This window comes from Nerophis lumbriciformis, linkage group LG30, assembly GCF_033978685.3.
Source record: "Nerophis lumbriciformis linkage group LG30, RoL_Nlum_v2.1, whole genome shotgun sequence".
In the NCBI taxonomy this organism is placed as follows: Eukaryota; Metazoa; Chordata; class Actinopteri; order Syngnathiformes; family Syngnathidae; genus Nerophis; species Nerophis lumbriciformis.
In genome coordinates, this window is record NC_084577.2 from 9,266,681 (window position 1) to 9,294,279 (window position 27,599).

The window sequence follows — 27,599 nt, forward strand, 5'->3', positions numbered from 1 at the left end:
CAGGTTTACAATGCATCTTAATCCGACCAATGATTGGTGGTGTAGCAGCAAATGCCAAGTGTTAATTATCATTGACATTCATCGTTGATCTTTATTTATTGGGAAGAAGGGAAACAGACAAGATGAACAAGTCATACGAGACATTCAAGTCACACAAGACTTACAAGATTTACAAGACATACCTGTATGAGTTGCTCTGCATCTGTATGAGGTCCAGTTGCATTTTCTGTCTTTTAAGATGCTCGATGATTCAACAGAAATTCCACTCCCATAAAATGTGTATGCTTCGCAAACTGGTAAAAGTGAATATAAAACTTTGATAAACCCTCTGATTATCTGTAATGAAGTTTGAAATCTCTAACTGTAGCTTCAGCATATTTGGGAGTGTGACGTCCCATCATGTGGGATGTTCCTAGTGATTGGCTACCTCCTTTGTGTCAAAGTATTTAAGGCAGTGCATTTTTCATCATTTAGACCGAGGACCACCAACAGCAGCATCCTGAACAGTAAGAGCTTTCACATTTTTATTTGCATGTTTTATCATTTTTAAACGTGACAATGCTTTCTTTCTTGAAATCGGATTATATTCTTATAAAAACTAATTGTATACTTCTTAAATTGTTAAATTATTATTTTTTTTAAAATTGTTTTAAATAAAAATAGCGTCGAGATAAGAAGCTCACTCTCACACTTTTGACTTATCAAAATATATATGTCGATAGTGGAAGCATTATTATAACTATAGTATATACTGTTATTTTTCTTAACTACTATCGTTTTTAACATTTTTTTTTTCTTTACATGGGAAGTGAACTAAATTTAAATGAAAACAATTGTCAGCATGTTAAGATATGGAGTGAATGAATGATCAGCAATAGACTGTCAGTCTGGAACCTCAAGAAACAAAGACAGCGGTGCACAGGTAAACATGACTTTAATGTAAAAAACAAAGCAGGAGTAATGAAACTGGGAAGTGCCCAGAAAACGGTAGCACACACAAAATTCTGATTGGCAACTTAAAACAGGGGTGCTCAGTCTGCCAATCTAGGACAGGTGTGGGAAACAGCGCTCAGGCCAGAATAGTTAAAGAAACAGGAAATAGCACTGGAAATAAGAGCGCTGGAAAAGGAAACAATACCAAACACAGTTGAGTGAATGTATCTAAACCTGTCATGACATTCATGAAACTCTGCATTTTCCTACTCATTTTAAGACATGTCTGAAACAAATAATCCATACCAAACTATTTAAAAGAAAAACATTATTAGTCATTATTAGCTCAGCAATTGATCAGTCCAGGGCATTCACTACGTGGTAGATTACTGATATCATTTTTAACAAATAAAAGAAACTGTCTCCTCTCTTGATAGAAACATGACATCTCCAAACATGATCAGATGGGTAATGTATCAACTTGACATAAATATGAAGATTACATTTGACAGAACACTATGCATTGTCCTAATATCATATTTTATCCTGCAGTTGTACGCCATGATTGTGGCCCTGCTTGTAGGTAAGATCGTTTTTAAGTAATGCAATCTTGTGTAACACAATTGTATGTACAGTATCATCCTGCATATGCTGACACACCATGTGAAAGAATAAAATGATAAAAATCATTATGGTAAAAACTAGGGGTGGGACGAGCTCTTGCGAGATTCTAACAGGAGCCTCACCCACTTTTCAAGTAACCCGTAAGAAACCATGATGACACGTGTGTCAGCAATACTTTAGATGTGCTAAAATGTGTTTTACACTGCTTTGTGCATGACTAGAAGTAATTAATTCCCTCTATAGTCATGAGACTGTACGAGGTATGACTTCTCCAAAAATCCCCTTATATCTAAAGGTGTATATATATATATATATATATATTTTTTTTTTACCATTGAAGTTTATTTCAAAGCCAATCAATAATTGCAATGCTCAAGTAGGTGTCCACTATTACAATTGAACTGTTCTTGCCTATCAGCAAAAATGCTAAGTGTAACATGGCACATCTTTGACCTTAATTAAGAGTAATTTAGAATAATAAATATCACAAATGCCCCTAATGTGTTCCACTTGTTAGATCCTTCATTTATTTATTTTTTTCTGTATCTTTTTATTTATTTTTCTAGGAAATGAAGTGCAAGCCAGGACACCGGGGAGCAGCTCTCGTAAGCAGGCTATATTGTGTTTATTCTGCATATGAGGTCTCAAATTTTAAAGGCATGAAGTCCACTGGCAAGGTTACACTTGCAAAATAGTCGAACTGGACCAAAAACCTTGTCTTTAAAGAATGACTGAGTCAATCAATAATTTGTTGTTGTTGTTGTTGTTGTTCGGAATGTTCTTTGACCATAAGCAATGATGCAGACATTTAGTTCATAATTAAAGTAGAGCCCTTGAGGGCAGAGGAAAGCTTCTTGTTGGCCTGCTTCTGCTTCAGGTACCACAAGAGAACATTTGAAATGGATCCATTAATGACTATGATGCTGTATACATTACAGTATATTGGCTTTGACTTATGTAGAAATATAATATTTTCATTTTATACGCCAAATTTGTCCAAAGAGTGGCCATGGCCATTTTCTGCCTGCCTTAGCATATATTGACTTACATAGATAGATTTTAGCATCTTTAATGTACAAAGTGGCTTTCCATGTCCTTTACATTTTCTGTATGCGGTTAAAGGACGCCCATGTGTTAGCCCTTTTAACATACATTTTAGGCAGAAATTCTCAGTATTTCTTACACTATATGTCAAGTTACTAAGAAGATGCATACGACCCAAAGGGTATGACGCCTACAAATCATTATAATTGCCTTTTTGATGAATACAGTTTCCGGCATATAGAATTGACAATCAAAATACAGTACACAATTTCCTTATTTAAAATACTAGCTCTTTAGAGAGAAATACATGTCTTATTTACAGGATTGATTCTCGCAAGAATCAGATTTAAAATATGACCCAGGATTTTCCCAGTGTCAATGTTGGTATTTATTTTTTCATTCAATATTGTTTTCAGCTTTGTTTTAGAATTCTTAATCAATTAGTTTGTTTTTGTTTTCTGTTACCCTACATGCAACATCAACTCCAACAAAAAACAACCACCTTATTCCTCCTGGACATTAGCTTCTGTTTGCTGGACTAAGTGGCTTGACCGGGACAACCCTAGTGGGAAAGGGGACTTTGAGACTCTACTTGACCTGCGCCGTGAATACCCAGGATACATCTGTCAAAAGCCACTCCAAATTGACGTCGAGACAACATCTGGAGTCATTGTGTCTTCAGATGTCATTTCTGTGTAAGCACTGAATGAAAAAATATTCATGTAGAAATATAAAGGCTTCAAAAAGTAAGGTCAGGAGTAAAAACTGACAGTTCTGTAGACAAGGTTGCCATGATCTAGGAAATCAGATCAAAAGAATAAAGAGGTGACGAGAATGCAGCTAAGATAGTTTGTGTCCTTTAAAAAAACCAAAAAAAAAAACAACAACATATAAAAGTATCTTCAAACAAATGTACATTTGCACTCAAAATGATTCAACACACTTTGCAGTTTAGAAACGTGCAATAGTTCAGTTCTACACAACTAATACAGTGAAACCCACTTAAATCAACCAAGTTAATGTCAACCACCCGTAGGCTTCATTGTGTGAAAGCAGCATTACGCCAGCCCTTCTGATGGCGCCTTAAACGTGTTGTAGCCTTTTTGTGGTGGCGTGACTTGTGAATCTCTGCCAAAACACTAGGGGCAGTATTTTCCTGAGAGTGAGCAACCACAAGTCTCATTGGGAAGCTATTTCCCTTTCTGTGTTGAAGTAGTGAACAATGTCACTACACAATGTAATAGTAGAAAACAATGTCAATTATTCTCCTGATGTGTCAGGTCACAGTCAAAAGTAAATGTACAAACAAGGGCTAGTTTTGATTATCTGCCACCTATTGAAGTATACAATTTGTAAATCAATGTCATTAACAGGGGTTGAATCATTCTAAGTGCAACTGAATCTCTTGTCCTCTGCAGATCTGACACAACCACAGGATTCATCTGCCTAAATTCAGAACAGAAAAAAGGCCAGTGCTCGGATTATCGTGTTCGATTTAAGTGCCCTCTCAATTTCTGCCTTAAAGGTAATCATTTGAATATTTAATATGAAGTAGTAATAATTATTCAGAGTGTGTATCTTTTTTTAATTGCTGGTAGTGTGGTGACTCACTCTTGAGTGTCAATGGTTGAATGTCTTTACATCTGTATGTGGAATGATGGCGCATAGCGACTGTTGGCGTCATTGTCAGTTCCATATCATACATGTTGTACATAAATAGAAACGGGTCTTGGAAGAGGCAAAGCCTTGTGTAGGTACTGGTGGGAGTTGGGTTTTGGTAAGCCGGGAATTGGTACTCGTGGGAGCTGGCTGGCTACTTGGTCGAGAAAAAGCGAGCTTAGCTTAAGTTGGTACTGCACAAAACTGGCCTCCAATTACTCCAGGAAGTGCTTGGTCCAAAACGCCATTTCAACATTACCGAAAGTAGTCTATACAAGGTCACTTGTTGGCTGGATTATTCTGTCACGGTGACGTATGTAGGCTGATGGCATGACCCCAGGATGCAGAGACAAAGGGTAGCATTCATGTCAAAAATGCTATTCATTACGTAGAGAGAAAAAACGGCAGAAACATAATGCTTGCGCAAGACACGTACCAGTGTAACTCTTGCACAAAAAGGCAATAATCCACTGCTGGCAAAAGAGCAACATGTAAACCTAAATAGACTTGATTGGAATTGGAAAACCGGTGCGCTGGCAGGAAACTACACACAAAAAAGAAAATGCCTCAAAACAAGGAGTACAATGGGAGATATATCCAAAAATAAGAGCACAAGGACAGAAAAATGATACAGAACACAGGAATACAACCACGTGTGTCGACATGAGCCAGCCAGTCCAACTGTATGGGTGTCGAGTCTGTCGACAAAAACAGAACATATTTGTAATATTGCACATCTTTGACATGAGTAATATTTTTTGGGAAAAAAAAATATGTGTTGTGTTCTACTTGGTCTCTGAAAAAAAGAAGCTGTGTGAAATCAATTATTTTTAGGAAGATTAGGAAGATAAACAAGTGTGTTACTGTATATGCCAGACAAAGAAAAATAGGAAATTAACTAATTTAAAGTTGTTGTTGTTTTTTACTTTAACAGCTATTGTGATCTTGGTATTAATAGCTCTTTCAATTTGACATGACTTTTGCAGATTGCTGGACTCCTTGGTTTGATAGAGACAACCCCTCTGGTACTGGAGACTATGAGACTCTTAAGGACCTGTACAATGAAAATCCAAATCAAATCTGCCAAGCACCACTTCATATTGAAGTCCAGACTACATCTGGGTTAAGCATGCATTCAACAGGCGATGTGGTTGCTGTGTAAGTACTAGCTGTTCTTTCTGGAAGGGGAGCATCTTGCACCTACAAAAAATGTTTACATTTATGGAACTGTAGCCATTGTACAAAAGCTTTAAAGTCTACGTAGTTAAGTTACCAGAGGCAGTTAGATAAAAGTATACAATAGCATATGAAAACAGAAAAATCTGAACAAAAATATACACACATGGAGGAAATCCGTGTCAATAAACTACCGTTGATTCAAAAAACTTTTTATTATTACCGATTCTACTGATGTCTTTAGCCAGATATGTGCAAGCAATGAATAGTTTCAGTTTCGGTTATGTTGACAACAGTGTAAGTTAATGCCAGTCAGCCAGTCAGCCAGTCTGATGGCCGTTAAATTAAACAGGTTATACAGTATTTAGGTTTGTTGAACGCCTGCTCAGTCATTGAGTGTGAAATTACACAAGCAAGATTGTTTTATGTAAGCTGCCTATTTCAGAAAATGTTACTTCCCAGCAACATACATTGTGAAACGAGAATGGTTTTTGGTTAGTTGCTTAGGTAACATAAGGTGCATGGCATGAACCCTGCAGATGTTTTGCAAAATCGTACAACTTAACTTGTATTTATTAAAATCCCATCAACTTCGCGCTAGCTTCTGTTTAACAGATCCATAAATATCTAATATTACGTCATATGCTATCAGTCACTAGCAAAGCCACCGCAGACAGAATAAGATGTAAGGACTTTACCTTCTTACTAATATACATAAGGAACTAGAAAGTGACATGAAATTATTACATATTGCAACAAACCATTCAGTAACATCTCCCGGATGCTCTAAACGGGGCTGTTTCATAGAGGGTTTTATTTGAGGGTTCTCTAATATCTCAGTGCTTGGGGCATTTTGAAAAAGGACACCTGAGAACAGTTTTAATCTGTGAAGAATTTACACAACTTGTCTCCTTTAACAATCCCTTCAGCACAATATTAGGGTGGATGCCCCACAATGTTCTCACTGAATTCTGTTCTCTTGCAGAGCTGACACTACCAGTGGGTTCATCTGTAGAAATTCAGACCAGAACATGGGAATGTGCTCTGATTATCGTGTACGTTTTAGATGTCCACTTGACTACTGCCAGCAGAAAGGTAAGACGGGAATCATTCCTAAAAAAAATCATGAAAACTAATACAAATAAAATATGATTTAATCATAATCATGCCCATTGAAGTACTTATGGATTGCAATATTTCCCATTTTTCTAAACTTGCTTTGGTTGAGCTTTTATACAAAACCCCAAACCAGCGAAGTTGGCACGTTGTGTAAATCGTGAATAAAAACAGAATACAATGATTTGCAAATCCTTTTCAACCTATATTCAATTGAATACACTGCAAAGACAACATATTTAATGTTGGAACAGAGAAACTTTTTTTTTGTTGCAAATATTAGCTCATTTGGAATTTGATACCTGCAACATGTTTCAAAAAACCTGGCACAAGTGGCATAAAAGACTAAGAAATTTGAGGAATTCTCATCAAACATTTATTTGGAACATCCCGCAGGTGAACAGGCTAATTGGGAACAGGTGGGTGTCATGATTGGGTAAAAAAGCAGCTTCCATGAAATGCTCAGTCATTCACAAACAAGGATGAGGCGAGGGTCACTATTTTGTGAACAAATGTGTGAGCAAATTGTCTGACAGTTTAAGAACATTTCTCAACCAACTATTGCAAGGAATTTAGGGATTTCACCATCTACGGACCGTAATATCATCAAAAGGTTCAGAGAATCTGGAGAAATCACTGCACGTGACATTGAATGCTCGTGACTTTCGATCCCTCAGGCGGTACTGCATCAAAAAGCGACGTCAGTGTGTAAAGGATATCACCACATGGCCAATCAGTTCATAGGTGATCAGTTCATAGGTGATGTTTTGTCCAACTATTCTCATTGTTCAACAATAATATTTTAATGATAAAATTAGGAAGATAAACAAGTGTGTTACTGTATATGCCAGAGAAAGAAAATATGAAATAGGAAATTAACTAATTTGAAGTTGTTGTTGTTTTTTACTTTAACAGCTATTGTGATCTTGGTAGTAATAGCACTTTCAACTTGACATGACTTTTGCAGATTGCTGGACTCCTTGGTTTGATCGAGACAACCCCTCTGGTACTGGAGACTATGAGACTCTTAAGGACCTGTACAATGAAAATCCAAATCAAATCTGCCAAGCACCCATTGATATTGAAGTCCAAACTACATCTGGTTTAAGCATGGATTCAACAGGCGATGTGGTTGCTGTGTAAGTACTAGCTGTTCTTTCTGGAAGGGGAGCATCTTGTAGCTGCAAGATGTAAGGACTTTACCTTCTTACTAATATACATAAGGAACCAGAAAGTAACATGAAGTTATTACATATTGCAACAAACCATTCAGTAACATCTCCCGGATGCTCTAAACAGGGCTGTTTCATAGAAGGTTTTATTTGAGGGTTCTCTAATATCTCAGTGCTTGGGGCATTTTGAAAAAGGACACCTGAGAACAGTTTTAATCTGTGAAGAATTTACATAACTTGTCTCCTTTAACAATCCCTTCAGCACAAAATTAGGGTGGATGCCCCACAATGTTCTCACTGAATTCTGTTCTCTTGCAGAGCTGACACTACCAGTGGGTTCATCTGTAGAAATTCAGACCAGAACACGGGAATGTGCTCTGACTATCGTGTACGTTTTAGGTGTCCACTTGATTACTGCCAGCGCAAAGGTAAGACGGGAATCATTCCTAAAAACAATCATTAAAACTAATACAAAAATGATTTAAACATAAAAATTCCCATTGAAGTACTTATGGTTTGCATTATTTCCCATTTTTCCAAACTTGCTTTGGTTGAGCTTTTATACAAAACCAGGAAACCAGTGAAGTTGGCACGTTGTGTAAATCGTAAATAAAAACCGTAATGATTTGCAAATCCTTTTCAACTTATATTCAATTGAATACACTTCAAAGGCAATATATTTAATGATGGAACTGAGAAACTTTTTACACAGCAAATATTAGCTCATTTGGAATTTGATGCGTGCAACATGTTTCAAAAAAGATGGCACAAGTGGCAAAAAAGACTGAGAAAGTTGAGGAATTCTCATCAAACACTTATTTGGAACATCCCGCAGGTGAACAGGCTAATTGGGAACAGGTGGGTGCCATGATTGGGTATAAAAGCAGCTTCCATGAAATGCTCAGTCATTCACAAACAAGGATAGGGCGAGGGTCTTTACTTGCGCGAGCCAATTGTCCGACAGTTTAAGAACATTTCTCAACCAGCTATTGCAAGAAATTTAGGGATTTCACCATCTGCGGTCCGTAATATCATCAAAAGGTTCGAAAAATCTGGAGAGATCACGGCACGTAACATTGAATGCCTGTGACTTTCAATCCCTCAGGCGGTACTGCATCAAAAATCAGTCAGTCAACCAAAAATCAGCGTGTAAAGGATATCGCCACATGGGCTCAGGAACACTTCAGAAAACCACTGTCACTAACTACAGTTGGTTGCTACATCTGTAAGTGCAAGTTAAAACTCTACTATGCAAAGCAATTTATCAACGACACCCGGAAACGCTGGGCCAGAGCTCATCTAAGATGGACTGATGCAAAGTGGAAAAGTGTTCTGTGGTCTGACAAGGCCACATTTCAACTTGTTTTTGGAAACAGTGAACGTTGTGGGAAGCGAACCATCCAGATTGTTATAGGCGCAAAGTTCAGAAGCCAGCATCTGTGATGGTGTGGGGGTGTATTAGTGCCCAAGGTATGGGTAACTTACACATCTGTGAAGGCACCATTAATGCTGAAAGGTGCATACAGGTTTTGGAGCAACATATGTTGCCATCCAAGCAACTTTATCATGGACGCCCCTGCTTATTTCAGCAAGACAATGCCAAGCCACATTCTGCACGTGTTACAACAGCGTGGCTTTGTAGAAAAAGAGTGCGGGTACTAGACTGGCCTGCCTGTATTCCAGACCTGTCTCCCATTGAAAATGTGTGGCGCATTATGAAGTGCAAGAATGAGAAATAATTCCACCTGAAAAGCTTCAAAAATTGGTATCCTCAGTTCCCAAACGTTTACGTAGTGTTGTTAAAAGGAAAGGCCATGTAACACAGTGGTAAAAATGCCCCTGTGTCAACTTTTTTGCAATGTGTTGCTGCCGTTCATTTCTAAGTAATTGATTATTTGCAAAAAAAATGAAGTCTCTCAGTTCCAACAGTAAATATCTTGTTTTTGCAGTCTATTCAATTGAATATAATTTGAAAAGGATTTGCAAATCATTGTATTCTGTTTTTATTTACCATTTACACAATGTGCCAACCTCACTGGTTTTGGGTTTTGTAGTTTTATGTTCTCTATTGACGTCATGTGGCTGTACAATAGCATATGTATATTGATACAAGTGTCGTGGAGCAGTTACCATAGCAAAACAGAGAACAGACGTGAATATGCGGGTTGTATCCCATACATTAATATTATATTACTAATCAGTATGTATCCTTTTTTCAGGTTAGCTCATCTGATGGTTTTGATCGTCGCCACAAATACGAAGAGTTGCATGACAACAAAGTATGCTTTAGATGCCCCATCAAGCCAAGGAGTTTAATGAACCTTTAATAGCTCTTGATTCACTATAAAAATATAACTTGGGCACTGTATATGGGTAAACTAAACTATATGAAAAATGATTAAAACTTCAATTTACTTTCCTCTTTGCCTTGGAAAAATGTTTGTTCTTTCTTAATCATCATGTTGTCAAAATCAAATAAAAGTAAATATTGCACTGGTCATGGTTTATTTGTTTTGGGCATGCAAGTTCCGTCAAGGAACGTCACAATACTACATTTACACTAGGGGTCTTCAAGGTTTTTCAGTCTAAGGACACTCAAACTGATGGAGCGTGGACCACCTACTTCTATATTTAATAGACTGACCATATGTCCTCTTTTCCCCGGACATGTCCTCTTTTGTGGGGCTGTCCGGGCGGGGTTTCTTAAATACCTCAAATGTCCGGCATTTTGAGTTAGGGTTGCGTGTACAGAGTTAAGAAGAGGTTGAAAACAAAACAAATTGTGGAGGAGTGCGCAAGCAGCAGCATTCCGTGAGGGAGGCGCAGAGACAGAGACAGAGAGAGCGACCGAAATTCAGCGCCTCTCCCGAAAACCTCCCGGGACAAATATTCTCCCGAAAATCTCCCGATTTACAGCCACAGCTGGAGGCCACGCCCCCTCAAGCTCCATGCGGACCTGAGTGATGTGTCGACAGCCTGTTCTCACGTCCGCTTTCCCCACGATATAAACAGCGTGCCTGCACAATCTCGTTATAACATCTACAGCTTTTAGAGAGTGCACAACTGCGCACACAACAAGGAGACGAAGGAGAAGAACGAGGAAGATACAGCCATGGCGACGCCGACGACGAGTAAGATGAAGAAATACGCTTGTAAGTTCCAAAACGAATGGAAACAAGAATTTCAGTTTATCCAGGACAGTTCGAAGGGGAAGGGCTATGCTGCCTGTAAATTTTGTAGATCAGACTTCTCCATTGAACACGGTGGCCGAACGGATATACTCAGTCATGAACGGTCAGCGAAGCACAAAGCGGCGGCAACGCAGCACCTGTCCCAGCCCAGTATTATGGGCCACCCCGCTAAATGGGTGTAATTTATGCCGAGACGAAGATGGCTATGCTGATAGCTGGAAGCAACATCCCGTTCTCATTTGCGGATGTCTACAACAAATCCGTGAAGGATATGTTCCTGGATTCAGAGATCGCTCGCCAGTACGCAAATGGCAGAAGAAAGGCTACTCAAATAGTGAAAGGTAAGTGTTTTTTGTTTTTTTTAGTAAGCAGCAAGCACAGTACAGTTAGTAGAACAACTGTGTTTTCATTACTATGTATTTGATCAAGTCTTTCAAGTACAACAATGAGTAGATGAGTGTTATGTGTGTGTAAATAAATGAACACTGAAATTTAAGTATTTATTTTATATATATATGTATATATATATATATATATATATATATATATATATATAAATAAAATAAAATAAACAAATATATATAGCTAGAATTCACTGAAAGTCAAATATTTCTTATACATATATATATATATATATAAGAAATACTTATATAAGTATTTCTTATATATATATATATATATATATATATATATATATATATATATATATATATATATATATATATATAAGAAATATTTGACTTTCAGTGAATTCTAGCTATATATATTTGTTTATTTTATATATATATATATATATATATATATATATATATATATATATATATATATATATATAAAAATACTTGACTTGGTGAATTCTAGCTGTAAATATACTCCTCCCCTCTTAACAACGCCCCTCGCCCCCAACCATGCCCCCACCCCACCCCCGACCACGCCCCCCACCTCCCGAAATCGGAGGTCTCAAGGTTGGCAAGTATGGCGAGAGCGAGGGAGTCGAGTGACAGACAAGACACAAGAGAGAGAAGCCGAAACGTAAATGCTATTTCACGGATGATTTGCGGAAAAAGTATCCGTGTTTTCGTCCTGGCCGTGACACATGGGAAGCAGAATGCACTGTGTGCAAAGCAGGAACGTATGTCCATCCATCCATCTTCTTCCGCTTATCCGAGGTCGGGTCGCGGGGGCAGCAGCCTAAGCAGGGAAGCCCAGACTTCCCTCTCCCCAGCCACTTCGTCCAGCTCCTCCCGGGGGATCCCGAGGCGTTCCCAGGCCAGCCGGGAGACATAGTCTTCCCAACGTGTCCTGGGTCTTCCTCGTGGCCTCCTACCGGTCGGACATGCCCTAAACACCTCCTTAGGGAGGCGCTCGGGTGGCATCCTGACCAGATGCCCGAACCACCTCATCTGGCTCCTCTCGATGCGGAGGAGCAGCGGCTTTACTTTGAGCTCCCCCCGGATGACAGAGCTTCTCACCCTATCTCTAAGGGAGAGCCCCGCCACCCGGCGGAGGAAACTCATTTCGGCCGCTTGTACCCGTGATCTTGTCCTTTCGGTCATAACCCAAAGCTCATGACCATAGGTGAGGATGGGAACGTAGATCGACCGGTAAATTGAGAGCTTTGCCTTCCGGCTCAGCTCCTTCTTCACCACAACGGATCGATACAGCGTCCGCATTACTGAAGACGCCGCACCGATCCGCCTGTCGATCTCACGATCCACTCTTCCCTCACTCGTGAACAAGACTCCGAGGTACTTGAACTCCTCCACTTGGGGCAAGATCTCCTCCCCAACCCGGAGATGGCACTCCACCCTTTTCCGGGCGAGAACCATGGACTCGGACTTGGAGGTGCTGATTCTCATCCCAGTCGCTTCACACTCAGCTGCGAACCGATCCAGTGAGAGCTGAAGATCCTGGCCAGATGAAGCCATCAGGACCAAATCATCTGCAAAAAGCAGAGACCTAATCCTGCAGCCACCAAACCGGATCCCCTTAACGCCTTGACTGCGCCTAGAAATTCTGTCCATAAAAGTTATGAACAGAATCGGTGACAAAGGGCAGCCTTGGCGGAGTCCAACCCTCACCGGAAACGTGTCCGACTTACTGCCGGCAATGCGAACCAAGCTCTGACACTGATCATACAGGGAGCGGACCGCCACAATCAGACAGTCCGAAACCCCATACTCTCTGAGCACTCCCCACAGGACTTCCCGAGGGACACGGTCGAATGCCTTAACGTATGTATCTGTGGCAAATAAAGGGACCAACGATCTACAAGCCCATATTGACACTACAAAGCACAAAACAGCTGTGCAGGGGAGAGCTCATCTGCTAAATTGACTACTTTGTGCGACCTGGAAAAGGACACGACATTGTAAACGCAGCAGAGGATGTTTTAGCATTCCAAACAGTCAAACACCATAACAGTTACAGATTGATGGATTGCATCAGTGCTTTGCTGAAAAAAGCATTCCCAGACTCAGACACAGCAAAAAAGTTGTCAAGTGCACACACCAAAACAGAGGCGATTGTTAACAGTGTTATAGCCCCACAGCATCGACATTGCGCTAGAGGCGCTCAAAGAAATAAAGTACGGTGGCATTGTTACAGATGGGAGTAACCATGGTGCAGTGAAAATATTCCCAATCATAATCCAGTATTTTGACTGGAAGAAAGGTAGTGTACAATCAACATTGCTTGAGGTCAAAGACACACCTAATGAGACAGCTGACACCATTGCAAACTACTTGATTGAAACACTGAGAAAAAATAATTTGTCAAAAAAATGTATTGCATTTACTGGTGACAACTGCAACACAAACTTCGGAGGAATCAGATGTGATGAAGAGGGGAAGAATGCGTATGCAAATTTGAAGAAGTTGCTCCAGAACAAGACACTGATCGGTGAGGGTTGCCCAGCACACATAATGAACAATTGTGTCCATCATGACGCAGACACACTTGATATTGAAATTGACAATATCATGTTCAAAATCTACCAGAACTTCCACATTTACACTGTGTGCACTGAGAGTTTAAAGGAGTACTGTGACTTTGTTGATGTTGAATACAAAAAGCTCCTTTCCCACAGCAAGACACAATGGCTGTCATTATTCCCTGGAATCGAGAGGCCGCTGCAGATGTTTCCAGCATTAAAGGGATATTTTCTTTCACAGGAAAAAACACCTGTAATGATCAAGAGGTTTTTTGAAAATGAATTCAGTGAAATATATACCTCTGGCACATGCATTCACTTATGTGTGTGTTCCACTCACCCATTAAAGAAATGGAAAAGGAAAATAATTCCATTGTTGAAGTGCGTAACATCTTGCAGAGAGTCCACACAACACTTGAGGAACGGCAGAGAAACAACTTCATGTCCCTGAAAGTTAAGGGACTCCTGGCACAGAAGCGCACAGATGGGCTTGGAAAATAATGTTAGCAGTTCTGTGCTGATGTACAGAGTCTCTACAGTGCATGCCTGCAGTATCTCCAGAAGTGGATGACACCCATGGAAGAATTCACTCCATTCATTTGGATGGATCTGAGTCAGACACCAAGTTGTAATGATGTGGAAGCCTGCATCAAGTACCTGGGAGAAAAGGGGGTGCCAAGTGTTTTGATCAGGTCAACAATCTCAAGAAATTCACTGAGAGTAGCAACAGTGATGGAGAGTTCAATGGCCTGCAAGTGCACCAGAAATGGTGCAAATATTTTGAGAAGGCCAAGGCATTGCATGTTACTCAGAGCTACTGAAGATTGCACAGTTTGTCTTTGCCCTTCCTTCTCACAATGCAAATATTGAGAGGGTTTTCTCACTGATGCAGAGCCAGTGGACCAAGGAAAAGAGCAGGTGAAGTGAAGTGAATTGTATTTATATAGCGCTTTTTCTCTAGTGACTCAAAGCGCTTTTACATAGTGAAACCCAATATCTAAGTTACATTTAAACCAGTGTGGGTGGCACTGGGAGCAGGTTGGTAAAGTGTCTTGCCCAAGGACACAACGGCAGTGACTAGGATGGCGGAAGTGGGGATCGAACCTGCAACCCTCAAGTTGCTGGCACGGCCACTCTACCAACCGAGCTATACCGCCCCAACAGGTGGTCTGTTGAGTCATTGAAAGGGCTTCTATTTGTACAATACAATTTCAAAGAAACATTCTGCAAGGACTTCCATGCTTATTTGATAAGCAACCGGAAACTGCTAGGGAAAATAAGCTCTTCAGCTAAATATCCATGGGCAAACAAGGAAGGCCCGGGAGACGAAGAGGAAAACCAAGAAGATAAGGAAGGCCAAGACGACTATATAAGAAGAAACGCAATACACTACTTCTCCTTTTTCTTGTTTTAAATGTTGACTCTGCATTATTTATTTTTATTTTTTATTTTTACATAAGCAAAAAATAATTGGCTAATAAATGCTACCTCTGTTTTTGTTGTTTTAACTGATTTGTGAAATACTCTTTACCTATGTTATATTCTCTGAGAACCCCTGTTTTTGTTTCAAATGTTTTGAGGCATTATTTATATTAGTTTACATTAGAATGGTCCACCAGACTGAGAAGATACATTTTAAATAATGGGCTGCTACCTGTTTTTTGTTTAAATTTAATTAACCTGTTTTGAGGCATTATTTATGTTTACATTATATACAAGAGGTTATTTTGAATATTGCTACCTCTGCACTTTTTCTAAAACTGTGAATGTCACAGAATACAAGTGTGACTTATTTTGTTGTACTGTCAACAGAGGAGAAAAAATGCTTTATTTAAATAAATATATTATTTATAAAGCAAGTTCGAGTATCATTGGCAAATTTTCACCTAGTCCCGGCCTTGGCGTGCATATGTGTCCTCTTTTTGGGATTTCAGAATATGGTCAGCCTTGTATATTTTGTATAAAATTGTGTTTTAAATAAGACTGGTCTTACAGGTACAGGTATTTGGTTGTCATGGGGGATTGGATGAGCATGTATCGGATACTTCGGTCTCCCTGGACAGATTCTCGCTCATCGGACCGTACATTGGCCTTGTGGTGGTGGGCAGCCTTGGACGGAGTTGGCTCTCTTGGTCGATTTGCTGGGTCTGTTTTTGTCTCTGGCCGTGCTGCTCCCACCCCAGCAGATGATAGCGTGGAGCACCACAGAAGCCACCGCGGTGTATGTGGGTGTTGAACTGGTGTCTTTTGTTGTTGTTTTTTTACGATTTACTTTTGGCTGTATGTACAAACCCTGTTTCCTTATGAGTTGTGAAATTGTGTTAGATGTAAATATAAACGGAACACAATGAATTGCAAATCCTTATCAATTGAATGCACTACAAAGACAAGATATTTGATGTTCAAACACATAAACTTTATTTTTATTTTTTTGCAAATAATAATTAACTTAGAATTTCATGGCTGCAACACGTGCCAAAGTAGTTGGGAAAGGGCATGTTCACCACTGTGTTACATCACCTTTTCTTTTAACAACACTCAATAAACAATTGGGAACTGAGGAAACTAATTGTCGAAGCTTTGAAAGTGGAATTCTTTCCCATTCTTGTTTTATGTAGAGCTTCAGTCGTTCAACAGTACGGGGTCTTATTATTATCGTATTTTTTGATGCGAGACAGGTCTGGACTGCAGGCGGGCCAGGAAAGTACCCGCACTCTTTTTTTACGAAGCCACGCTGTTAACACGTGCTGAATGTGGCTTGGCATTGTCTTGCTAAAATAAGCAGGGGCGTCCATGAAAAAGACGGCGCTTAGATGGCAGCATATGTTGTTCCAAAACCTGTATGTACCTTTCAGCATTAATGGCGCCTTCACAGATGTGTAAGTTACCAATTCCTTGGGCACTAATGCACCCCCATATCATCACAGATACTGGCTTTTGAACTTTGCGTCGATAACAGTCTTGATGGTTCGCTTCCCCTTTGGTCCGGATGACACGATGTCGAATATTTCCAAAAACAATTTGAAATGTGAACTCGTCAGACCACAGAACATTTTTCCACTTTGCATGAGTCCATCTTAGATGATCTTGGGCCCAGAGAAGCCGGCGGCGTTTCTGGATGTTGTTGATAAATGGCTTTCGCTTTGCAAAGTAGAGCTTTAACTTGCGCTTACAGATGTAGCGACGAACTGTATTTAGTGACAGTGGTTTTCTGAAATGTTCCTGAGCCCATGTGGTGATATCCTTTAGAGATTGATGTCGGTTTTTCATACAGTGCCGTCTGGGGGATCGAAGGTCACGGTCATTCAATCTTGGTTTCCGGCCATGCCGCTTACGTGGAGTGATTTCTCCAGATTCTCTGAACCTTTTGATGATGTTATGGACCATAGATGTTGAAATCCCTAAATTTCTTGCAATTGCACTTTGAGAAACGTTGTTCTTAAACTGTGTGACTATTTGCTCACGCAGTTGTGGACAAAGGGGTGTACCTCGCCCCATCCTTTCTTGTGAAAGACTGAGCATTTTTTGGGAAGCTGTTTTTATACCCAATCATGGCACCCACCTGTTCCCAATTAGCTTGCACACCTGGGGGATGTTCCAAATAAGTGTTTGATGAGCATTCCTCAACTTTATCAGTATTTATTGCCACCTTTCCCAACTTCTTTGTCACGTGTTGCTGGCATCCAATTCTAAAGTTAATGATATAACTTGCAAAAAAAATAAATATTTATCAGTTTGAACATCAAATATGTTGTCTTTGTAGCATATTCAACTGAATATGGGTTGAAAAGGATTTGCAAATCATTCCGTTTATATTTACATCTAACACCATTTCTTAACTCATATGGAAACAGGGTTTGTACAAATGGCGCCGCTGAAGTGGCAGCTGGTTGCATCATCTGTGTACTTTTTGAATGTCTTCATGTGATTTGTGTTCTTTCACGTTTCACTATTTGCTGTCATGTTTGCTATCTTTTTTTTGTGGACTGTTTGAAACTGCATTGCAACAACATTGTCCCCCATTGTGGGATGAATAAAGTTCTATCCTATTCTCCAATCTTATCCTAACTATGCAAATTTGTTGGGACAAGTGATGAGTCCCAAACTCATCCAATTTGTTACACCTTAGTTCAAGGCACACCTTCGATACATTCGAATGGGCGGGGACCTAAAGTCAACAGGTCATAGGTTTTCAGAGGTAATTTTATCTTGTTGACAAAATGGATCATATTCAAAATCAAAGAAGCATGTTACAGGCATAGCCTGCAACAGCTATTTTGGGGGCCTATGTGAACACTGATCGCGTCAGTGTTCGGGGCGGGTAAATCAGGAAAGCTGTTAGCGGGAGTTGATAAAAAACGGTGTTGTTACTGCTGTGCTGTTGCTTGCTACAAATACAACAATAACGTAGTCGTTATGCAAGGCAAAACGGTCGTCTTTTCTACAAGTGAAGACAGTGTGCATCACAGACGCAGTCAGTGGGTATTGAGGGATGACAATGCACGGAGATGTTCTGCAGCAGAGCAGTTCCGGATCCGTTCTGCATCCAGTGGAAATCCAGGGTAATTCCCTACTTGTTTACTCCTTTTCTTGTCACAGGGTGTTGGTGACGAACCCCAAGATGCAGAGACGGCAGGCTTGGTGCAGAAAAACATGATTTAATTTAACACTAAAACAAGAAAGGGTGCACAAGGCGGAGAACAAACTTGGCTATGAACAAAAACTAGCACAAAAGCTAACTGTGGACAAGAAACAAAAAACACTTACTGTGACACGAAGTGAGCAGAGTGAACAGAACTAGACACAGCTACAGCGATAAGTATTAATGATATTGACAATCATTAGCGACAATACTCCAGCACAGACTGGAGGGCAAAGCAGGACTAAATAGTAGCTGGCTGATTGACACCAGGTGTGGCCCGGTGCCAATCAGCCACAGCTGAGGGGAAAGAGCACTCAGGGATACAAGCAGGAAATAAAGACAAAATAAGCGCGCTGACAGGAAATAAAGACAGACACAGAGGAACAACTAAAACATGACCAAACTGTCAGGGACATTTCTTGTTTATCTTAATTTTAGTGATTTTATTGTGTTTTTTTTATTTTGTATTCTCTCACTTACTATAACATTTTTAAAACGTGTTTTTAGCACTTATTGTATTTATTAAAGGATAATCCAAAAGGCTGAATATAGAGAAAGTACAAATTCCTTGTTTATAAAATCTAAAATACTAAAATCTGTAGACAAAGATTATGTACAAAGCAAAAAAACAACAATTATTCTCAACTAGAGAGGAGAATTACAATTTTGGAATGAACATAATCTGAAACATTGGTATTTTATTGTATTGAATTTCTATCCAATGAGACAATTGTGACATTTAAACATAGGAATTAAGCTATCACGAATAGATATGAAGAAAGGGTAGAAAATAATAAGCTCTGCTTCATTCTACTCCTTTCTGGACATGCTGAACTGTATAAATGGAATCATGTGATGTTGCTTGATGTAATTTACAAGTCTGAAATAAATAAACCATGACCAGTGTCATCTGTTACCTTTATTTGTGTCATGACCTGTCACCAAAGGTCAAATCTTGTATTGTTTGTTAATCTTCTTCTTAGTTTGGTGTTCTGTTTGGTTCTCAGTGCTTTTTTCCTTCTTATGTTAACCTTTCTCGTTGCCAGGTTCACTGTGGACACACCAGCGTGTGGTTGTTGAGTAGGGCACACCTGCTGCCAATCACAATCATGTCCTTTTTTTTTAACCTGTCTCGCCATTCAGCAGGCACAGGATCAATGTTCGCGCTCTGGTTTGCTTTATGCATGTGACTACCTTAGATTTGGTATTTATGCCAAACTAAGCTTTGATTGGGCTACCCGTGCGCCTCCAAGCGACACCCTGTTTGTTTTGCAATTTTTGCCTTGCCAACGGAATTAAAATAATCTTACCTGCACGCTGCTTCTGCCGCTTCCTGTCCTCCCACATCCTGGAGAACACAACCATCGCAGACATGCAACCCGAACGTGACAGATTGATTTCGCCACAAGAAGTGTTCCTCATAGTTGCATTTCCTGTCTGTTAAGATGCTCGATGATTCAACAAAATTACATCAGTTTTATCTTTTAACGACTTTGAGCCGGTAATCCATGCTATTTAAAGAAAAAAATGTAATCACTTTTGGACTACTGCAACTCACTTTATGTTGGAATGAACCAGGCCTCGCTTAATCTCACTTAGTCCAAAATGCTGCTGCTTGCCTTTCAACTGGCACAAAAACTGTGAGCACGTTACCTCTAAATGGGATTGATATTCAAAATTGTAAATGCAACTTTGCCCGAAATGCTCCTTTTAAATGCATATCTGTCTAACTACCTTCAAAAAGTTTACAAACTCGAGGAAGAGTGAACAACGATCTGGAACCACCCACTCGGCCCTTTTCAAAATCGAAAAAAATGAATGGATAGACGATATGCTGACCTGGTTACAGAATATAAGGAATCTTTAACCAGTGGAGGTGTGTGCCAGAGGCTTCCTTGGGGAGTCAACCAAACGGCTGCTCAGGGATAGACACAAATGTTTTGAGTCACAAGCTCAGTCATGGAGCCAATTGAGTTCGTAAGTTGAGGTACTACTGTAATTGTAATATTTGGTTTATATTCTTACACAGTCTGATCTTGTTGTGTTTATAAATTGTTGAATTTGTAGATTAAAAAACATTTGTCTAAAATATTTGTCCTCTAATTTATTCCTGTAATTGTTATTAACAAATTAAAGGCACAATCTTTCAATGATCATTAAACATCTCAAGTAAAACGTACCAACATTTGCAGTATCGTCTACTCCTAGAGAATGTGTGGAAAGCTTTAGGAAAATACATCATCTGATCAACACATTCCTGTCATATATCAACATGCACTGCAAAAGGTTTACAATGCATCTTTTTTTTTTTTTTTTTTAATTTTTTTTAAGTGAATTTATTATTTAATCAACAAAACAATACACAACAATTCAATCCAATTCCAAAACCAAACCCGTCCCAGCAACACTAAGAACAACAACAAACAGAGCAATTGAGAGCAATTGAGTACACACAAATCCAAATGTAGTGAAACAAAAATGAACATTATCGACAACAGCATTAATATTTGTAACAATTTCAAAATAGCAGTGATTAAAAAAACCCTCATTGATATCATCATTAAAAACATTAATTAAAAAAATACTACAAAAATTAGAAATGAACAATAGTGTCACAGTGGCTTACACTTGCATCACATCCCATAAACCCGACAACACACCGCGTCCATTTTTTTCCACAAAGATATAATAAGTCATATTTTGGTTCATTTATTAGTTGAAACAAATTCAAATAATGGATCCCATATTCCAATATATGACTCATTATTATCTAAACTAAATGCAGTTTGTTCTACTGATATCATCTCCATAGCTTGTGTATACCAGTCAGAATGTGTTGGACTATCAACATCTATCCATTTTTTTAAAATTACCCTTTTTGTTATTATGCATATTGGAAGAAAAGCATTTTTACTCTTTGATGACACGTTACTAAATTGATGCAGATCACCAAGAATACGAGTTTGCAGTGTCATTGGGATGTTTATATTGAGGAATGTGACTGCTTCTTTTGTTGTTTTCAACCATAACTCTTTTATTCTCTGACATTCCCACAATAAATGAACAAGAGTTCCCTCAGCTGCCCGACACTTCATACATAACTTGCTATCTACTACGCCAATTTTAAACAGCTGAGAAGATGTAAAATACAATCTATTCAATATCTTAAATTGAGTCAGCTTATCTTTAATGCTTCTAAAGGGCTTATTGGCATTTTTCCAAATATCATTCCATGATATGTTTCTTTCATCTAAAATGTTTAAGTCCATCATCCATTTCCCAACACATGCATCATTTGCATTTCGAGTGTGGTGTTCATTTATTATTCCATACAATAATTTAATTAATGTCTTAATTGTATCTTGATTAAAAAGTGCATCTTCCAGTTCATGACTATTTAAGGACATACTTTCAGAGGATATGCATTTATTTACAGCGTGTTTTAAAGAGATAAAATGTAAAAAATGATTTCTGGGTACATTATATTGATCAACTAAATCATTGAACGGTTTAAAAGAGTTGTTATTAATATTATGATGAGGTTTAGTAATACCTCTGTCTTTCCATGTTGTCCATTTAACCACATTTTTACTAATAATAATATTAGGATTGTACCAAAGCGGTTGATTGACAGATGTCATTGGGTTGATTCCTCGTATTTTCTGGCACAGTTTTAGAATGTTAAAGGTGGCTTCTATTGAGCAATGCATCTTAATCCGACTAATGATTGGTGGTGTGGCAGCAAATACCAAGTGTTAAATATCATTGACATTCATCATTGATCTTTATTTATTGGGAAGAAGGGAAACAGACAAGATGAACAAGTCATACGAGACATTCAAGTCACACAAGACTTACAAGATTTACAAGACATACCTGTACGAGTTGTTCTGCATCTGTATGAGGTCCAGTTGCATTTTCTGTCTTTTAAGATGCTCGATGATTCAACAAAATTACATCAGTTGTATCTTTTAACAACTTTGAGCGGGTAATCCATGCTATGTTTATTTGTTTTAAATCTCTTTTGGACTACTGCAACTCACTTTATGTTGGAATGAACCAGGCCTCACTCGCTTAATCTCAGTTAGTCCAAAATGCTGCTGCTTGCCTTTCAACTGGCATAAAAAACGTGAGCACGTTACCTCTAAATGGGATTGGTATTCAAAATTGTAAATGCAACTTTGCCCAAAATGCTCATTTTACCTGAATATCTGTCTAACTACCTTCAAAAAGTTAGCAACACGGACAGTCACAAAACTCGAGGGAGAGTGAACAACGATCTGGAACCAACCACCCTTAAAACAAACATGGGCAAATTCTCATTCTACAGCACAGCAACCCTGGTTTGCAATAGTCCACCCCATCCCTCAAAAAAGTAGTTTGCTCGGCTCTTTCACAACAGCCCTGAAAATTAACTTAACAGGAGGCCAAAAAAGAAGGTAATACAATTTTCTCCGATCAGACAGAGAAGCCCTCCGCCCCTTGCTGTAAATATTGCTTTTTTAAATGTTTTTTCTGCTTTTATTTTCTTTATTCCATGTTTTTTTGCTTGTTCTTTTTATTGATGTACATATGGAGTTATTTTCCCTGTATTTTTTGTGATGATTTTTGAAATGTCGGTGCCACTATATATGTCATTGAATTTAATTGAATAGGACCCCCACGGAAACAAGACAAGATTACTTTTTTGGACAGACCTGTTAGACATAGTATTTTAAGTGTGCTGCTCTACACTTTTGGCCTAATAAAATATTCAGTCAATCAATTTACTGGCAGTTCATTTTAGAATACAAATTACAATGGTATTTTTTAAAATCTTCCAACGGATTAGCACCACAACATATGTCAGACCTTTTCAAATTCTAAAAAAATGAATGGATGGACAATATGCTGACCTGGTTACAGAGTATAAGGAATGTAAATCTTTACCCAGTGGAGGTGTGTGCCAAAGGCTTCCTTGGGGAGTCAACCAAACGGCTGGTCAGGGACAGACACAAATGTTTTGAGTCACAAGCTCAGTCATGGAGCCAATTGAGCTCGTAAATTGAGGTACTACTGTAATTGTAATATTTGGTTGATTTTTTTACACAGTCTTATCTTGTTGTATTTATATATTGTTGAATTTCTAGATTAAAAAATATTTTGTCTAAAATATTTGTCCTCTTGTTTATTGCTGTAATTGTTATTAACAAATTAAAGGCACAAGCTTTCAATGATCATTAAACATCTCAAGTAAAACGTACCAACATTTGCAGTATCGTCTACTCCTAGAGAATGTGTGGAAAGCTTTAGGAAAATACATCTGATCTGATCAACACATTCCTGTCATATATCAACATGCACTGCAACAGGTTTACAATGCATCTTAATCCGACCAATGATTGGTGGTGTGGCAGCAAATACCAAGTGTTAAATATCATTGACATTCATCATTGATCTTTATTTATTGGGAAGAAGGGAAACAGACAAGATGAACAAGTCAAACAAGACTTACAAGATTTACAAGACATACCTGTACGAGTTGCTCTGCATCTGTTTGAGGTCCAGTTGCATTTTCTGTCTTTTAAGATGCTCGATGATTCAACAGAAATTCCACTCCCATAAAATGTGTATGCTTAGCAAACTGGTAAAAGTGAACATAAAACTTTGATAAACCCTCTGATTATCTGTAATGAAGTTTGAAATCTCTAACTGTAGCTTCAGCATATTTGGGAGTGTGACGTCCCATCATGTGGGATGTTCCTAGTGATTGGCTACCTCCTTTGTGTCAAAGTATTTAAGGCAGTGCATTTTTCATCATTTAGACCGAGGACAACCAACAGCAGCATCCTGAACAGTAAGAGCTTTCACATTTTTATTTGCATGTTTTATCATTTTTAAACATCATGATGCTTTCTTTCTTGAAATCAAATTATATTCTTATAAAAAACAATTGTATACTTCTTATATTGTTAAAATAATTTTTCTTTAAAAAAATTTTTAAATAAAAATTGCTTCAAGATAAGTCGATAGTGGAAGCATTATTATAACTACAGTATATACTGTTATTTTTCTTAACTATCGTTTTTAACATTTTTTTTTCTTTAAAATAAGAGCGCTGGTAAGGAAACAATACCAAACACAGTTGAGTGAATGCATCTAAACCTGTCATGACATTCATGAAACTCTGCATTTTCCTACTCATGTCTGAAACAAATAATCCATACCAAACTATTTAAAAGAAAAACATTATTAGTCATTATTAGCTCAGCAATTGATCAGTCCAGGGCATTCACTACGTGGTAGATTACTGATATCATTTTTCATAAATAAAATAAACTGTCTCCTCTCTTGATAGAAACATGACATCTCCAAACATGATCAGATTGGTAATGTATCAACTTGACATAAATATGAAGATTACATTTGACAGAACACTATGCATTGTCCTAATATCATATTTTATCCTGCAGTTGTACGCCATGATTGTGGCCCTGCTTGTAGGTAAGATCATTTTTAAGAAATGCAATCTTGTGTAACACATTTGTATGTACAGTATCATCCTGCATATGCTGACACACCATGTGAAAGAACAAAATTATAAAAGTCATTATGGTAAAAACTAGGGGTGGGACGAGCTCTCGCGAGATTCTAACATGATTGCGGGCACAGGACAGGAGCCTCACCCACTTTTCAAGTAACCCGTAAGAAACATGATGACACGTGTGTCAGCAATACTTTAGATGTGCTAAAATGTGTTTTACACTGCTTTGTGCATGACTAGAAGTCATGAATTCCCTCTATAGTCATGAGACTGTACGAGGTATGACTTCTCCAAAACTCCCCTTATATCTAAAGGTGTATATATATATATATATATATATATATTTATTTTTTTACCATTGAAATTTATTCCAAAGCCAATCAATAATTGCAATGCTCAAGTAGGTGTCCACTATTACAATTGAACTGTTCTTGCCTATCAGCAAAAATGCTAAGTGTAACATACCACATCTTTGTCCTTAATTAAGAGTAATTTAGAATAATAAATATCACAAATGCCCCTAATGTGTTGCACTTAGTCTTTGTTAGATCCTCCATATTTTTTGTAAAATTTCTGTATCTTTTTATTTATTTTTCTAGGAAATGAAGTGCAAGCCAGGACACCGTGGAGCGGCTCTCGTAAGCAGGCTATATTGTGTTTATTCTGCATATGAGGTCTCAAATTTTAAAGGCATGAAGTCCACTGGCAAGGTTACACTTGCAAAATAGTCGAACTGTACCAAAAGCCTTGTCTTTAAAGAATGACTGAGTCAATCAATAATTTGTTGTTGTTGTTGTTCGGAATGTTCTTTGACCAGAAGCAATGATTCTTCAGGTACCACAAGAGAACATTTGAAATGGATCCATTAATGACTATGATGGTGTATACATTACAGTATATTGGCTTTGACTTATGTAGAAATATAACATTTTCATTTTATACACCAAATTTGTCCAAAGAGTGGCCATGGCCATTTTCTGCCTGCATCTCATTTTTAATTGACTGTCAATATATTGTAAAAATTTAACAAATTATTATTTTATGAGCTATTTTATTAGATATTACACTAATTTGCTTTGTCACCTGTAACATGCAGATGAGGCTTAGCATATATTGACTTACATTAGATAGATTTTAGCATCTTTAATGTACAAAATGGCTTTCCATATCCTTTGAATTTTCTGTATGCGGTTAAAGGACGCCCATGTGTTAGCCCTTATAACATACATTTTAGTCAGAAATCCTCAGTATTTCTTACACTATATGTCAAGTTACTAAGATAATGCATACAACCCAACGGGTATGACGTCTACAAATCATTATTATTGCCTTTTTGATTAATACAGTTTCCGGTTTATAGAATTGACAATCAAAGTACAGTACACGATTTCCTTATTTAAAATACTAGAGTTTTAGGTGCACTGGCAGGAAACTACACACAAAAAAAGAAAATGCAGCAAAACAAAGAGTACAATGGGAGATATAACCAAAATAAGAGCACAAGGACAGAAAATGATACAGAACACAGGAAAAACAACAGCGTGTGTCGATGTGAGTCAGCCAGTCCAGCTGTATGGGTGTCGAGTCTGTCGACAAAAACAGAACATATTTGTAATATCGCACATCTTTGACATTAGTAGTATTTTTAGAAAAAAAATAATGTGCAAAATAATGTGCAAAAAAGAAGCTAATTGTGTGACATCAGTTATTTTTAATCAGTTCATAGGTGATGTTTTGTCCAAGTATTCTCATTGTTCAACAATAATATTTTAATGATGAGATTAGGAAGATAAACAAGTGTGTTACTGTATATGCCAGACAAAGAAAAATAGGAAGTTAACTACTTTGAAGTTGTTGTTGTTTTTTACTTTAACAGCTATTGTGATCTTGGTATTAATAGCTCTTTCAACTTGACATGACTTTTGCAGATTGCTGGACTCCTTGGTTTGATAGAGACAACCCCTCTGGTACTGGAGACTATGAGACTCTTAAGAACCTGTACAAGGAAAATCCAAATAAAATCTGCAAAGCACCCATTGATATTGAAGTCCAAACTACATCTGGGTTAAGCATGGATTCAACAGGCGATGTGGTTGCTGTGTAAGTACTAGCTGTTCTTTCTGGAAGGGGAGCATCTTGTACCTACAAAAAATGTTTACATTTATGGAACTGTAGCCATTGTACAAAAGCTTTATAGTCTACGTAGTTAAGGTATACAACAAATTTACCAGAGGCAATTAGACAAAAGTATACAATAGCATATGAAAACAGAAAAATCTGAACATAAATATGCACACATGGAGGAAATCCGTGTCAATTAATTACCGTTGATTCAAAAAACCTTTATTAATACCGATTCTACTGATGTCTTTAGCCAAATATGTGCAAGCAATGAATAGTTTCGGTTATGTTGTAAACAGCGTAACTTAATACCAGTCAGCCAGTCTGATGGGCGTTAAATTAAACAGGTTATACTGTATTTAGGTTTGTTGAACGCCTGCTCACTCATTAAGTGTGAAATTACACAAGCAAGATTGTTTTATGTGAGCTGCCTATTTCAGAAAATATTATTTCCCAGCAAGCCAAT

The 27,599-nt window shown here is 38.1% G+C and overlaps 1 protein-coding gene and 1 long non-coding RNA gene across 2 annotated transcripts; both read left to right on the top strand.

Annotated features, from left to right (window-relative positions):
- The first annotated feature begins 488 nt into the window (after positions 1-488).
- Positions 489-10,102, top strand: LOC133572899 (cartilage intermediate layer protein 1-like). Its single transcript, XM_061925975.1, has 11 exons — positions 489-506; positions 1,371-1,401; positions 1,486-1,516; positions 2,124-2,162; positions 3,125-3,296; positions 4,020-4,126; positions 5,247-5,418; positions 6,422-6,531; positions 7,520-7,691; positions 8,043-8,152; positions 9,944-10,102. Exons 2-11 carry the CDS (start codon positions 1,375-1,377, stop codon positions 9,946-9,948), a joined length of 945 nt encoding a protein of 314 aa, XP_061781959.1. The 5' UTR covers positions 489-506; positions 1,371-1,374; the 3' UTR covers positions 9,949-10,102.
- Positions 10,103-24,303: 14,201 nt separating this feature from the next.
- LOC133572900 (uncharacterized) lies at positions 24,304-25,650 on the top strand. The gene is made up of 4 exons (XR_009810592.1): positions 24,304-24,325; positions 24,827-24,857; positions 24,942-24,972; positions 25,612-25,650. It is a non-coding gene; the product is annotated as an uncharacterized lncRNA (long non-coding RNA).
- The last annotated feature ends 1,949 nt before the right edge of the window (positions 25,651-27,599 follow it).